At 38.6% G+C, this 13,504-nt stretch overlaps 2 protein-coding genes across 2 annotated transcripts in view; both read right to left on the bottom strand.

Annotated features, from left to right (window-relative positions):
• Positions 1 to 13,504, bottom strand: part of dnajb12a (DnaJ heat shock protein family (Hsp40) member B12a) — a 352,456-nt gene that overhangs the window by 287,173 nt on the left and 51,779 nt on the right. The gene's annotated exons all lie outside the window — the stretch shown is intronic.
• The window catches only part of ascc1 (activating signal cointegrator 1 complex subunit 1), a 31,001-nt gene continuing 26,953 nt past the window's right edge, over positions 9,457 to 13,504 (bottom strand). The window contains exon 7 of the mRNA XM_069888064.1: positions 9,457 to 9,931. Within this exon, the coding sequence (XP_069744165.1) occupies positions 9,815 to 9,931 (117 nt within the window). The 3' untranslated portion in view covers positions 9,457 to 9,814. The remainder of the gene's footprint in view (positions 9,932 to 13,504) is intronic.

Below are 13,504 nucleotides of genomic sequence, written 5' to 3'. Positions count from 1 at the left end.
GAAGACAACGGAGGAAAAAGGTGAAGGCCTTACCTGTCCGAAGAGGCCCGCTGTGGAGAGAGGAGCCCGCTACCTCAGGTCGGTAGAAAAAGAACTACAACAATGGCTCACAGAGCCGAGTAAAAGTGCGCAACCGCGCATGAAAAAAAACACACCGACGGGAAGGGGGACCAGCTGGGGAGTCGATCTCCACAGCCGGCAACGACAGCTGCAGAACACCTGCAGCAAGAAGAGACCACAGAAGACAATAGAAACAAGAAAGAAGAGAAGGAAAGGGCAACAAAGAAACAACAGATGGCCAACCCAGAGGAAGAAGAAGAGGAAGAATACAGTGAAATAGATGAAGGGAAAGGCAAGGTAAAGGATATACTTGCTCTTGTTAGAGGATACATGGAGTCATTTAAAGAAAGGCAAACACAGGAATTCAATGATTTAAGAAGAAGAATAAACAACACAGAAGAGAAAGTGAATAAAATAGATATGACCTTAACAGAAATGGGGGAAAAAAATGGACAAGATGGAAGAACGGGCAGTAGCAGCAGAAATGGAGGTAGAAGACTTAAAAAAGAAATTGGAGGAATCTAATAAAAAAATTAAAGAGACACAAGAACTACTAGCTCAAAAAATAGATATAATGGAAAATTATAACAGAAGAAATAACATAAAGATAGTGGGCCTTAAGGAAGATGAAGAAGGCAAGAATATGAGGGAGTTTATAAAAGAGTGGATCCCTAAGACCCTAGGATGTCCAGAACTACAGCAAGAAATGGAAACAGAAAGGGCACATAGAGCATTGGCCTCTAAACCACAACCACAACAAAAACCAAGATCTATTGTAGTAAAATTCCTAAGATATACTACAAGAGAAAAGGTACTGGAGAAGACAATGGAAAAAGTAAGAGAGGGCAACAAACCACTGGAGTATAAAGGGCAAAATATCTTCATTTATCCAGATATAAGTTTTGAACTCCTAAAGAAGAGAAAAGAGTTCAATACAGCAAAGGCGATTTTATGGAAGAAAGGGTATAAATTTATACTGAAGCATCCTGCGGTATTGAAAATATTTATTCCAGGACAACAAAACAGACTGTTCTCGGATCCAGAAGAAGCACGAAAATTTGCAGAACAATTACAAAAATAGACTGAGGGATGAAGACGGGTAATGAGAGTAAAAATGATCACGATTGATATGTATGTGGGTAAAGACAAAAATAGACTGAGGGATGAAGACAGGTAATGAGGGTAAAAATGACCACGATTGATATGTATGCGGGTAAAGAGGTATAAGAGTGAATAGAGACAATGGGCATACGTGAAAGTATCTGTAATTAGAGGAAAACATAGATAGTATAGACAAGAATTAATAAGGGAAGGTAATGGAATAGAGAGAATAAGAAGGGAATTAAAAGAGTGACCTTTGTGACATATGAAAAGTGAAATCTTTTCTGGGGGGGGCTGGGTGGGGGAAAAGAGCGGTCACTGCAAAATCAGTTGACGCTTGCGAGTGGATTCGCAAATCCAAATGGAGAGGGGAGATGTGGTTGTCCGACAAGGGATAAAGGACAACTCAGGAGGGGAAGGGGAGATTGGGGATAAAGAAGATAGAAATAGGAGAATAAGGAAAATGTTGGATGTTGTAGGAATGTTGTCTTGTAAAGAGTTGAAAATAAGAAAACAGAAATGGAAAAGGAGGAAAGGTAATGATGGAAAAACGGAAAGAGAAGATAAACAAAATATAAAATGGCTACGCTGAACTATATGACTTTAAATATTAATGGAATACATAACCAAATTAAAAGGAAGAAACTACTAAATTTACTGAAAAAGGAAAAAATTGATATAGCATTTGTCCAAGAAACACACTTAACTGAATTGGAGCACAAGAAATTAAAGAGAGATTGGGTAGGACATGTAACAGCAGCATCGTATAATTCAAAAGCAAGAGGAGTGGCTATATTAATTAGCAAAAATGTGCCATTTAAAATAGAAGAGGAAATAATAGATCCAGCAGGGAGATATGTTATGATAAAATGTCAGATATATTCGGAGCTTTGGAATCTACTTAATATATATTCACCTAACGAAGAAGATCAAAAGTTTATGCAAGATATCTTTTTGAAGGTAGCTAATACGCAAGGGAACATACTAATAGGAGGGGATTTCAATCTGAATTTGGATCCAAATATGGATAAAACGGGGAAAAAAATTAACAGGAAGAACAAAGTAACCAAATTTATAATTAAATCAATGCAAGAAATGAAACTTTTGGACATATGGAGGAAACAAAACCCAAAAGAAAAGGAATACTCATACTACTCGACTAGACATAAAACATACTCAAGAATAGACCTATTTTTGTTATCAGCTAGTATGCAGGATAGAGTAAGAAAAACAGAATATAAAGCGAGAATGCTATCGGACCATTCACCCTTAATACTGACAGTAAAGCTAGAGGACATCCCTCCAAGAATGTATAGATGGAGATTAAACCCCATGCTACTTAAAAGACAGGATTTTAGAGAATTTATTGAAAAACAATTAAAAATGTATTTTGAAGTAAATACGGAATCAGTGGAAGATAAGTTTATACTATGGGACGCAATGAAAGCATTCATTAGAGGGCAAATAATAAGTTATGCAACCAAGATGAAGAAGGACTATAATCAGGAAACAGAGCAGTTGGAAAGGGAAATAGTAAACATAGAAAAAAAATTAGCAATAAAGGAAGATACAACCAAAAGAAGAGAATTGGCGGATAAAAAAATAAAATATGAAACATTACAAACATATAAGGTGGAGAAGAATATAATGAAGACAAAACAGAAATATTATGAACTAGGTGAAAAAACACACAAAATCTTAGCATGGCAGCTTAAGACAGAGCAAACTAAGAAAATGGTATTGGCAACAAGGAAAAAAGACAAACAAATTACATATAATCCAAAAGAAATTAAGGAAAACTTCAGAGAATTCTATGAACAATTATACCGAACTGAAAACGAAGGGAAAGAAGGGAAAATAGATGAATTTTTGACTAAAATTGAACTACCAAAACTACAAATAGAGGAACAAAATAAATTAACAGAACCATTTGGAACAGTAGAAATACAAGAGATAATAAAAAAATTACCAAATAATAAGACACCAGGAGAGGATGGACTCCCAATAGAATTCTACAAAACATTTAAAGACCTATTAATACCGCCCCTCCTGGATGTAATCAACCAGATTGATGAGACACAAAACTTACCAGATTCATGTAAAACAGCAATAATTACAGTGATACTAAAACAAGGGAAAGATCCACTCTCACCAGCGTCATATAGACCAATATCTTTGCTAAACACAGATTATAAGATAATAGCTAAACTATTAGCAAACAGATTAGCAGAACAGGTACCGAAAATGGTAAATTTAGACCAAACTGGATTTATCAAAAAAAGACGCACAACAGACAATATTTGTAAATTTATTAACTTAATTCATGCAGTAGAAGGAAATAAAGCACCTGCAGTAGCAGTTGCTTTAGACACAGAGAAGGCCTTCGACAGAGTAGAATGGAATTATTTCTTCAAAGTATTGCAAAAATTCAGTTTACTGGAGAAGTATATTAATTGGATTAAAGCATTATATAAGGGACCGTTAGCGAAAGTGACAGTAAATGGACATGTATCAAAGCAATTTAACTTAAGCAGGTCAACGCGGCAGGGATGCCCACTATCACCATTATTGTTTGCGCTAGCTATAGAACCACTAGCAGAATCGATAAGAATAGATAATAATATAAAAGGAATAAAAATAAAAGACAGGGAATATAAAATCAGTCTATTTGCGGATGATGAGATAGAGTACTTAACAGAACCAGAACTATCAATAAAAGAACTATATAAGAAATTGAAGGAATATGGAGAAGTGTCGGGATACAAGATAAACGTAAATAAAAGTGAAGCAATGCCTATGAATAACGCGGATTTCTCAAAATTTAAGAAGGAATCCCCATTCAGATGGCAAATGCAGGCAATAAGATACCTAGGTGTACAAATAAACAAAAATCTAGGCCAATTATATAAACTCAATTACAATCCACTAATGAAAAAATTACAGGACGATTTATAACATTGCAAAGAGCTACCACTAACACTGATAGGAAGGATAAACTGTATTAAAATGAACATTTTTTCAAGGATACTATACTTATTTCAGGCATTGCCAATACAACTGACAGAAAAATTCTTCAAAGAGTTAAAGAAAATAATAAGGAAATTTTTATGGAGAGGGGGGAAACCGAGGATAGCACTAGATAAATTAACAGAATGGTATAAACAAGGAGGCTTACAATTGCCAAACTTCAAAAATTATTATAGAGCCGCACAATTAAGGTACCTATCAGATTTTTATCAAACAAGGGAAAAACCAGACTGGACGAGATTAGAATTAGATAAAATAGGGGAAAAGATACCTGAACACATATTATATAAATGGGACGAAAAATTGGTACAACATAGAACTTCTCCAGTATTACACCATCTCCTCAATATATGGAAGAAGATTCATGTAGAAAGAAATAAAACAAATTATCAATTACCAAAACTAATATTGACGCAAAATAAGCTACTCCCTTTTACAATAGACAACCTTTCCTTTAGAAAATGGGAAAAAAAAGGGATTAAAAGAATAGAAAATTGTTTTTCAGGAAGTAGATTCTTATCCTTTGAACAAATGAGAGATAAGTACAATATAACTGGAGATACAGCGCTGGCATATTACCAACTTAGATCCTACTTGAAAGATAAATTAGGAAGCAATTTGAGTTTACCAGAGGGAAGTAACCTTGAATATGTGATTACAGATACAATGTTAATCAAAAGATTTATAACAAATATGTATATTAAATTGCAAGAAAAGGAGAATGAGGAAACAAATGGTAAAACTATACAAAAATGGGAACAAGATTTAAATATAAAGATAAAAAAGGAAACATGGGAGAAATTATGTTCTGGAACGATGAGAAATACAATAAATACGAGGCTGCGTATGATACAATATAATTGGTTACACAGACTATACATTACACCGCAAAAGTTAAATAAATGGGACCCAACAGTATCTGATAGATGTTTTCGATGTAAAAAAGAAAGGGGAACAACAACTCATGCAATCTGGACATGTGAGAGAGTAGAAAAATTTTGGGATGATCTCAATCAGATATTAAATAAAATAACAGAAAACAATATACCAAAGAATCCAGAGATCTTTCTCCTAAGTAACATAAAAAATAAAGAATTTGGAATTGACTTGGAAGATGCACAAAAAAGATTTGTTAAGATAGCCCTAGCTGTAGCAAAAAAATGTATTATGTCAACCTGGAAAATGGAAGATAATTTGAAAATACAACAATGGTATATAGAAATGAATAAATGTATTCCATTAGAAAAAATAACATATAGTTTAAGAAATAATATTGAAATATTCGAACAAGTATGGGAGCCTTACATTAAATACAATAGCGAAAACCTACCGGGAACAAACATTACCTAAGTTGATGGAAGGAGAAGAAAAGAAAAGAATGGACTCAGTAGAATTTCTGGTGTATTTTTGTTGAATGACAACATTGTCTGACTGGCTTAATGCAACCTAGATTGTATACCTAAAATGGATGAGAGGAGGGGGTGGGGGGGTGGCTTGGGAGGAGGGGGGGGGGGGGAGAAAAAGTCACTGTATATGTGTGAAAAAGAAAAAGTGTATATCATGGCTAACGTGATTTATGGTGTGAAAAATAAAAAATTAAAAAAAAAAACCAGGAAAATAGACATGATCTTGTTGATCGACACAGCAGAGTGCAAGGCCTGAATGCGTCATTTCTGCTATTTTTCATATTCTCTGAACAACATTGTACAAGGTCAAAATCTAGACCTGCACAAGGAAACAAATCGATCCAGACAATTGCATTGAAAAGTAAGTAATATAGAAGACAAGAGACAGCAGATGCTGGAATTGAGTGCAAAGAATAATATGCTGCAGTAAAAACACAGAAATGCTGGAGGAACTCAGGAGGTCTTGCAGCATCCAGAGGAGGAAAAGATATCTTTACCTTGTGGGCCCCTCTCTTGTCAGGAAGCAGCAACAATGACTGCACTTCCTACGAACACTGAAGTGGGCAAGGCTACCGGCCATCGTCTTGTCAACCTTCTACAGGAGTTCTAACGAGAGCATCCTGGCCGACTGCACCCCAGTACGGTTGCTGCAGAGAAATGGATCAGAGGTCAATCCACAGGACCATAAGAGTGGCAGAGAGATTCAATGGAGTCTCCCTCCCTGCAATGTCGGCAGGATCTACCAGGATCTCTGTTTGAATAATTGAGGACCCCTACCATCCCGCACACAGCATCTTTCTGTGGCTCCCGTCAGGAAAGAGATACAGGAGTTTCCGAGCCAGCACCACCAAGCTGAGGAACAGCTTCGTCCCATGGACAATGAGAATGCTGGACAACCAAAGGAACTGCTCACACTAACCATATTCTCACATTTACTAAATAATATTTTTACATTTATTTTTACTTATGTGTATTTGTTCTGCATATTTATTGTATGTGTGTTATGTCTAGTTGTGTGCCTGTATGGTTTGCACTGAGGACTAGAGAACACTGTTTTGTCAGGTTGTACTTGTTGAGAATAAACTTGAACATGACCTTTCGACAGTGCAAGACCAGCTGAGTTCCTCCAGCAATTTTGTGTTTTTACTACAAACACAGTGTCTGTAGATTTTCGGGTTTCATATGTGGAGGAATTCAGAAAGTGGAGCAGCATTAATGGGAGAAGAAGATACTGCTCAACCATTGCATCCCTCCAACAGCCTGTTTTATACAGGATGCTTACATCAGCTCACAACACTGCAAGTTTATTCAGTTCCATCTGACAATCACATGCAAAACATCAATTCCCATCCCTTCAGCTCCTTTTCACCAACGAGACGCGGAACCCACACAGGCTGTGGGATGCTGACGATTGTGGGCTGCTGGAGGGGTTCAAGGTATTGGACCCAGGGTGTGAGAGGGCACTAGAGGCTTCCCGATCATGTTGAGGTGTGTATCTGGAGCTTGGATTGCTGATGGTTCGGACTGAGGTGAAGTCATGGGCATTTAGTGACTCGGCGGGGGCGGGGTGGGGGGAGATACACACACACTCTCTTTTGCTTTTCTCTGGCTGTAAGGGGTGCTAGGTAATTTCTGCTGATAGCAAACCTTTGTCTGCCCTGCAGTAGACTAAATGAAATTGCATGTAATATTACACCTTCTGTTTCATTACATAACAATAAAATAATCTTGTTCTTGTTCGATGCCTTTACCCAATCTTTGCTCGTTGACTGTGCGTGGCAGCACCCAAATACATTGGCTCTGCCTATTCCCTGACCAAGTAGTAGCACCTGCCTCCTTTTCCCCTGTTCAATGATGCATGGCGTTTTCTATTATTCCAGGGCCTTATTGGCAAGATCCTCACAAATGTTATTTCACACATTTTAAGTGGGTATACACAAGCAAAAATAATAGATGCTGAAAATGCAGCAGGAAAGGCTGGAAATTCTCCCATGATGTCCAATTTAAATTTTAAATTTTGACATACAGCACCATAAGAAGCCATTTTGGCCCATGAGCTCATTCTGACAAATTACATCCAATTAACCTACACCTCCAGTATGTTTCGAAGGGTGGTAGTAAATTGGAGACCCTGGGAAAACCCACACAGACACAGAAAGTAAAAACTCCTTACAGAACCCCAGTCCCAATCGCTGCCACTGTAAGAGCATTGGGCTAACCATGCCACCCCAAATTAAAGACCTGATATGTAAACACTCTCCACAGATGCTATCTGACTTTCTGAGCATTTCCAAAAGATGGTCCTCATCTCTGAGCAGTGAGCTGGTAGGCTGAAGTGGAAAGAGATCAAAGAAAGTGGAATATCTGAGAGCAAAAGCAATAATTACTGCTTTCTGGGTATCTTGCTCCCCGGTAGTTTAGTGCCTGCACAATGATGGGCCTGTATTGTGTGGGGATACTCTATCCCAGCTACGGTGACCAATCTGACGGTCATAATGACAGGCATCATTATAAGGAAAGGATCCTCCTTGTTAGTCTACTTCTGGGCTTGATCAAGGGCCAGGTAGCAGGTCATCTGAGGATTCCACCCAGGCCAAGTGCCTTCCCTTCTTCTGTGAATACTTCTGTGCCCAAGTGCCTCTGGAAAGGGAGCATGAGGAGCCTAGAGGCCTTCCAACGAGCAGTCACCATGCGTCAATTTTGATCAACTTTGCTACTAAGCCCAATCTCACCTTCAAATTCACGGAGTATTTCTGACACATGGCTTCCCTTTCCAGATGTGCCCCCACCTCAGGAGACAAGCTATCCATTTACCATCAACCCAATGCACTGGAGTACCTCCCTGACCTCTCATGTGCAGATCTCTGAGCATTGATTGTAATACAGTAAAACCTCTGTTATCTGGAACTCAAGCAGCCGGCTGCTTTCAAGCACCATTCTGCAATTTTAAAATAGTTCCATCCTACATTTCTGTCCTCGATTTTCAAATTTGTTTGCTGTCAGAAAAGGCCAAAAAAAAACCTTACAGACTTTATTCAGCAGGGAATTCATAGGCATGTCAGGTTTTACTTGTCCAAGATGATGTATTTGCTACACATTAAGCACATCTGCTTTGTTCCACTCTGAACTTATCACAACATATAGCAACCCCACATTTCCTGCAACTGTCTGACAGACTGAGACTGTTCACAGCAGTCAGAGGGCAGGCTGGAACAGAATGTTAGCACACTGGTCTCATGTTTCTAGGTCTGAGGTGGCGATGGCAACAAGAGACTCTCCTCTGCCTGCTGGCTGTCGACAAAACTCAAAGGCAGTCTGCAGTAGCATAGCAGAATGAAAATTGGCAATTTGCCCAAGAGAGCACAGAATAATTGGCACAGGAATATGGGCAAATGACAAACTGGTTCAAAGGGATGCATTCTGCAGAAGACCAGTATTTAAGTCAAAATCAGGGAGTGTTGCTGAGCATCTGACTCTATTGTTCTAGACTTAGTTGCACTGCTTCTAGCAAATACATTTTTTCAATGTCAGCATCTCATCCCAAGGTCAAGAATATCACAACAATTCAGCCTTTGCTTCAGATTTCCTCATCTATGGACCCCAATCAGAGTCAAATGAGCATAAACCTCTGCAAAGGGTAGTGGACACAGTCCAGGAAATCACAGGTAAACTCTCCCTACCATCGAGAACATCTACGTGGTAGATCACAGCAGCAATCATCAAAGATCCACACCACCCCGCACATGCTCTGTTCTCGCTGTTTGCCATCAGGAAAGAGGTATAGGTGCCACAAGGCTCGCCACACCAGGATCAGTTGCTACCCTCCACCATCAGACTTCTAAACAACAGACTCAGAGACTCATTTACTTTGCACATGATTTATTAGTGATTTTTTTTCTATATTTGTGGTTTGCTTTTTTCTTTGTTTACATTTTTCTTGAGTACAGTTTATTCTACGGATAAGTAGAAATTCTGCCTGGCTCGCAGGAAAAAAAATCTTAGTGTTGCATGTCTGACAATAAATTTGAACTTTGAGAGTTAAATTGATCCCAGTGAAATCCTGGTTCATGAGTTATGAACCACCATGTTAGTCAGTTCTTTTGTGGTTCCCAAGTTGAGCAGACAGACTTATCTGTTGTCTTTTGATTTGGATGGGGTGGGGTTGATGGGGTCCTCCACACATCCTGTCAACCAGTCAAGCCTCAGCAATTCCACACTCTTTAAGAAAATCTGATGGAGCCAGAAGAAGAATAGAACCCAGAACTGTCGGCTGACAACCTCTGGGAGACATGGACCATGTTCAGTTCCACTTCACCAAAAAAGTACTCTTCAAATTTCTGCAAAGAAAAGAAAACTTTAATATTTGATCTACAAGGGGGAGAGGTATTACTTTTTATTGAAGATGTTTGTTTATTTGGCGTATCTCAATACTGAAGATAAGGAATTAAAAAGGAAATCAGTAGGTACAGTAAAATCCCTGGTAACCGGCACCTGTGGGGATTGGTAGGTTCAAGATAAGTGAATTTTCCACTTGTTTGAGATTCCTTGTTTCACGATTGGAGAACTAAGGGTTAAGGCGTGCCAAATTTAAACTTCCGTATTTTTTTTCCGGTTGCTAAAGTTATAGATCACAAGGGTTTTTACTTAATGGAATTAATGCTCAGAGATCTGCACACGATCATAGTTCAGGGAGGTACTTCAGTGCATTGGGTTGATCGTACATGTCAGTGGATAACTTGTCTCCTGAGATGGAGAAAGAGAGATTCAGAAAGGGAAGAGATGTGTCAGAAATACTTTCAAGTGAATTTGAAGTTAATAGCAAAGTTGATCAAAATTGACGAGTTATGAACAGGTGCAGAATATTTATCCTTCAACCAGCATCAAAACATAAACTTGCTGCTGCCAGTGGGGGCTTTGAAGTGTGAGAATTAATTGACGCATTTCACAAACTGAAATAGCAGCACCACAGTTGAAAAAACATTCAGTTTGCTGCTGCATGGTGCTTCATTTGTTCTGAGGTGGAAAGGTGCTACACAAATGTATCTCTGTCTTTCCCCTTTTTTCTGAATAGCAGCTCTACCTCAATAGTTGCTGCAGCTGACCTTGTAACTGCAGCTTTAATCACTGTTTCTCAAACAGGTCTCCTGGGAGGCTTGCTAGATTTCTAGTTTTCTGATGAAAGATAGCAGAAATGAATCCTTTAGAATTTTCTTTATCTTGTTGATCAAGTGATGCTGTTCTTTTTACAATACTCTTACCAGAGCTTTCTTTTGTACAGGTATTTGGATTTTGGAAGCAAGGAACTCACAAGAGTAACAATGACAGGCTGTTTGCTTACACAGAAAATCATATTATGTGGAGGAGAATGAAAATGTAGTTACAGGTTGGTGCATTGACAGTGGACCAAATGGTCCATTTCAAGATTCCTTTATTGTCATGTAATAGCACAGAACATGTAATATTACACAAGATTGCCCTCTGCCCGCCATAAGTCAAAGAGTCACCATTAGTATCACTGGTGCCCCGTGCAGTACAAGAGGAGGGAAACAGTCAGAATTACTGACTGCCTCAGTTCTGATTTTACTGTATAATGGAAGCTATCGGAGAGGTGAAGAACCATTTAAAACTCTAAAAATGGGGTGGTGTACGGAATCCTCCAGATACCATCTTCTGCAGTCACACATGTGTCCAATAACAAGGGGTTTGGAATTCCAAAAAGTTCTTCTGTCTTTGCATCAAGTGTTTGTTTCCTGTGTCATGATTCAAGTTTCTTAATTTATATCTATACCTTTATCCTTTTAGTTCACTGGGAGTGACTTTTTTTTTTAAACAAAAGCACAGGTTAATGCAATCCACAATGGAAGCAAAATTAGGTGAATTATACCTTGGTCGCAATTTCGACTGTGTGTCAGTTAAACTCAAGGTCAGTTTGAGATTGAAGTGCTGCAGTGCCTGAACAAATCCAAAGCCAATTGCTACACATCCCACAGAGACTGGATTTGGCCACCCACAGAGGAGAGCAAATAAATAGCCAGGAGAAGTCTCATCAGCCAGGCTTCTTCACACGGCTTGGAGGTCAATTTGTTTCTCAACCAAGCAATTTAATTTACATAATACATGCTTCTTCTCATCAAACACAAGGTATTTACACTTCTGCTAATCTAGTGCATGCTGCTCAATTTTTGTCATGAACAACCATAAAATATTACTAGATTATTTGGATAGATGGCTAATAGATAACTTGATAGCGTGGCGACCCACTATTGCGGAGATCGGGCCGGCACATCGCGCGGCAGCGACTCCCAGGACAACGAACCGGTGGGGGTAGAAGCTGAGGAGGCATCAGACCTAAAATGGTGTTGGTCAAGCTGCCCAGCTAACTCAGCAGAAACAGGCTGGGGAAGAAGGACATTCATATGCATGGATGTTCCCGCCCGCTATTGTTATTCAGATGGTGACTCAGTCAAAATGGCAGGAACTTGAACAGTATAAAAGCAGCCTTTCCAGCCCTAATAAAGTGAGTGAGCTTAACCTGCACACTGCGTTTGTGGTGTGCGTGTTTCTTTGTAGCGGTCGGCTACAATAGAATATTTCAATGTATTATGTAGAACTGATAAGATAATTAGAGAAAGAGAAAAAAACTATTTCTTCCTCAAAATAGAGGAAAGGATGTGGAAGCTATGGAGAGGGTGCAGAAGAGATTTACCAGGATGTTGCCTGGATTGGAAATTAAGTCTTATGAGACTGGGGCTTTTCTCTTTGGAGGGAAGAAGGATGAGATAAGACTTAATAGAGGTCTACAAATTCTGAGAGGCATATACAAGGTGAACAGCCAGTGCCTTTTTTCTCCGGGTAAGAATAGCATACACCAGGGGACATCTCTACAAAGTGGTGAGAAGAAAGTTTAGGGAAGACATCAGGGGTAAGGATTTTTTTTTAAAAAAAACACGAGGAGTTGTGGGTTCCTAGAATGCCTTGCCAGGGATGGTGGTGAAGGCTGGAACATTAGGGGCATTTTACAGATTCTTTCATTCTTAGACAAGCACATAGATGAAAGAAAAATAGAGGGTTACGAAGTACATTTTTTTTTGGTAGGAATATACAAGTCAGCACAACTTCAAAGGCCAAAAGGTCTGTACTGTGCCGTAATGTTCTATGTTCTAAAAGTGCTGAAGAAACTTAGCAGGTCCCACACTGTTCATAGAGGACAATAAATTGAACCAACATTTCAGGTCCGAGCCCTTCGTCAAAGTATAATCACAGTATCTGCAGACTTTCTCATTTCACTCTATTTCTTGCTGACTGTGGACCCTCGGTTAAGGGAGAATGGCTTACAAGTTAGAGCCAGGGTTTTCAATATCAATATTAAGAAATAATTCTATATTCAAAGCCTTGCTGAAATTTTGAACAATCAATGCTGAATCAATTTGTTAAAATCAGATTTTGTTAGATTTTTGTAAACGAAAGGCCTAAAAGCATACAAGGAAATGTAGGACACGGAAGGAAAGGTTTAAGGAGCTGACTGCCTTTTTCCTCCTATTTTTTGAACTTTATAGAAAAGTAATTTGGCTATCTTTTATACCCTGAGTGTCAAGTATACAAGTTCTGGTTCAAACTTCAATCATAACATTATCAATTTACTTGAATTGAATTGTTTATTACCATGTGAACCAAGAAATTGTAAAAATTTTCATTTTGTGTGCAACTCAGACAGCACGTAGAGCAATAATAAACATAAATAAAAAAATTGTAGAGAAGTAGTGCGAGATATACTGTTACATAATAATAACAACACAGTTAACAGGGAAAGGTACAATTAAAAACAATGCAAGGCATTTTTTTGCCAATGAGAGATCCATTTAGGAGTCTCACTCTCCCACCCCTCCCCCTTTTCACATAATTTATTAATT

This window comes from Narcine bancroftii, chromosome 6, assembly GCF_036971445.1.
Source record: "Narcine bancroftii isolate sNarBan1 chromosome 6, sNarBan1.hap1, whole genome shotgun sequence".
NCBI lineage: Eukaryota > Metazoa > Chordata > Chondrichthyes > Torpediniformes > Narcinidae > Narcine > Narcine bancroftii.
Note: the sequence above shows the minus strand (reverse complement) of the source record. Positions and strands in the feature narration are given on the sequence as shown.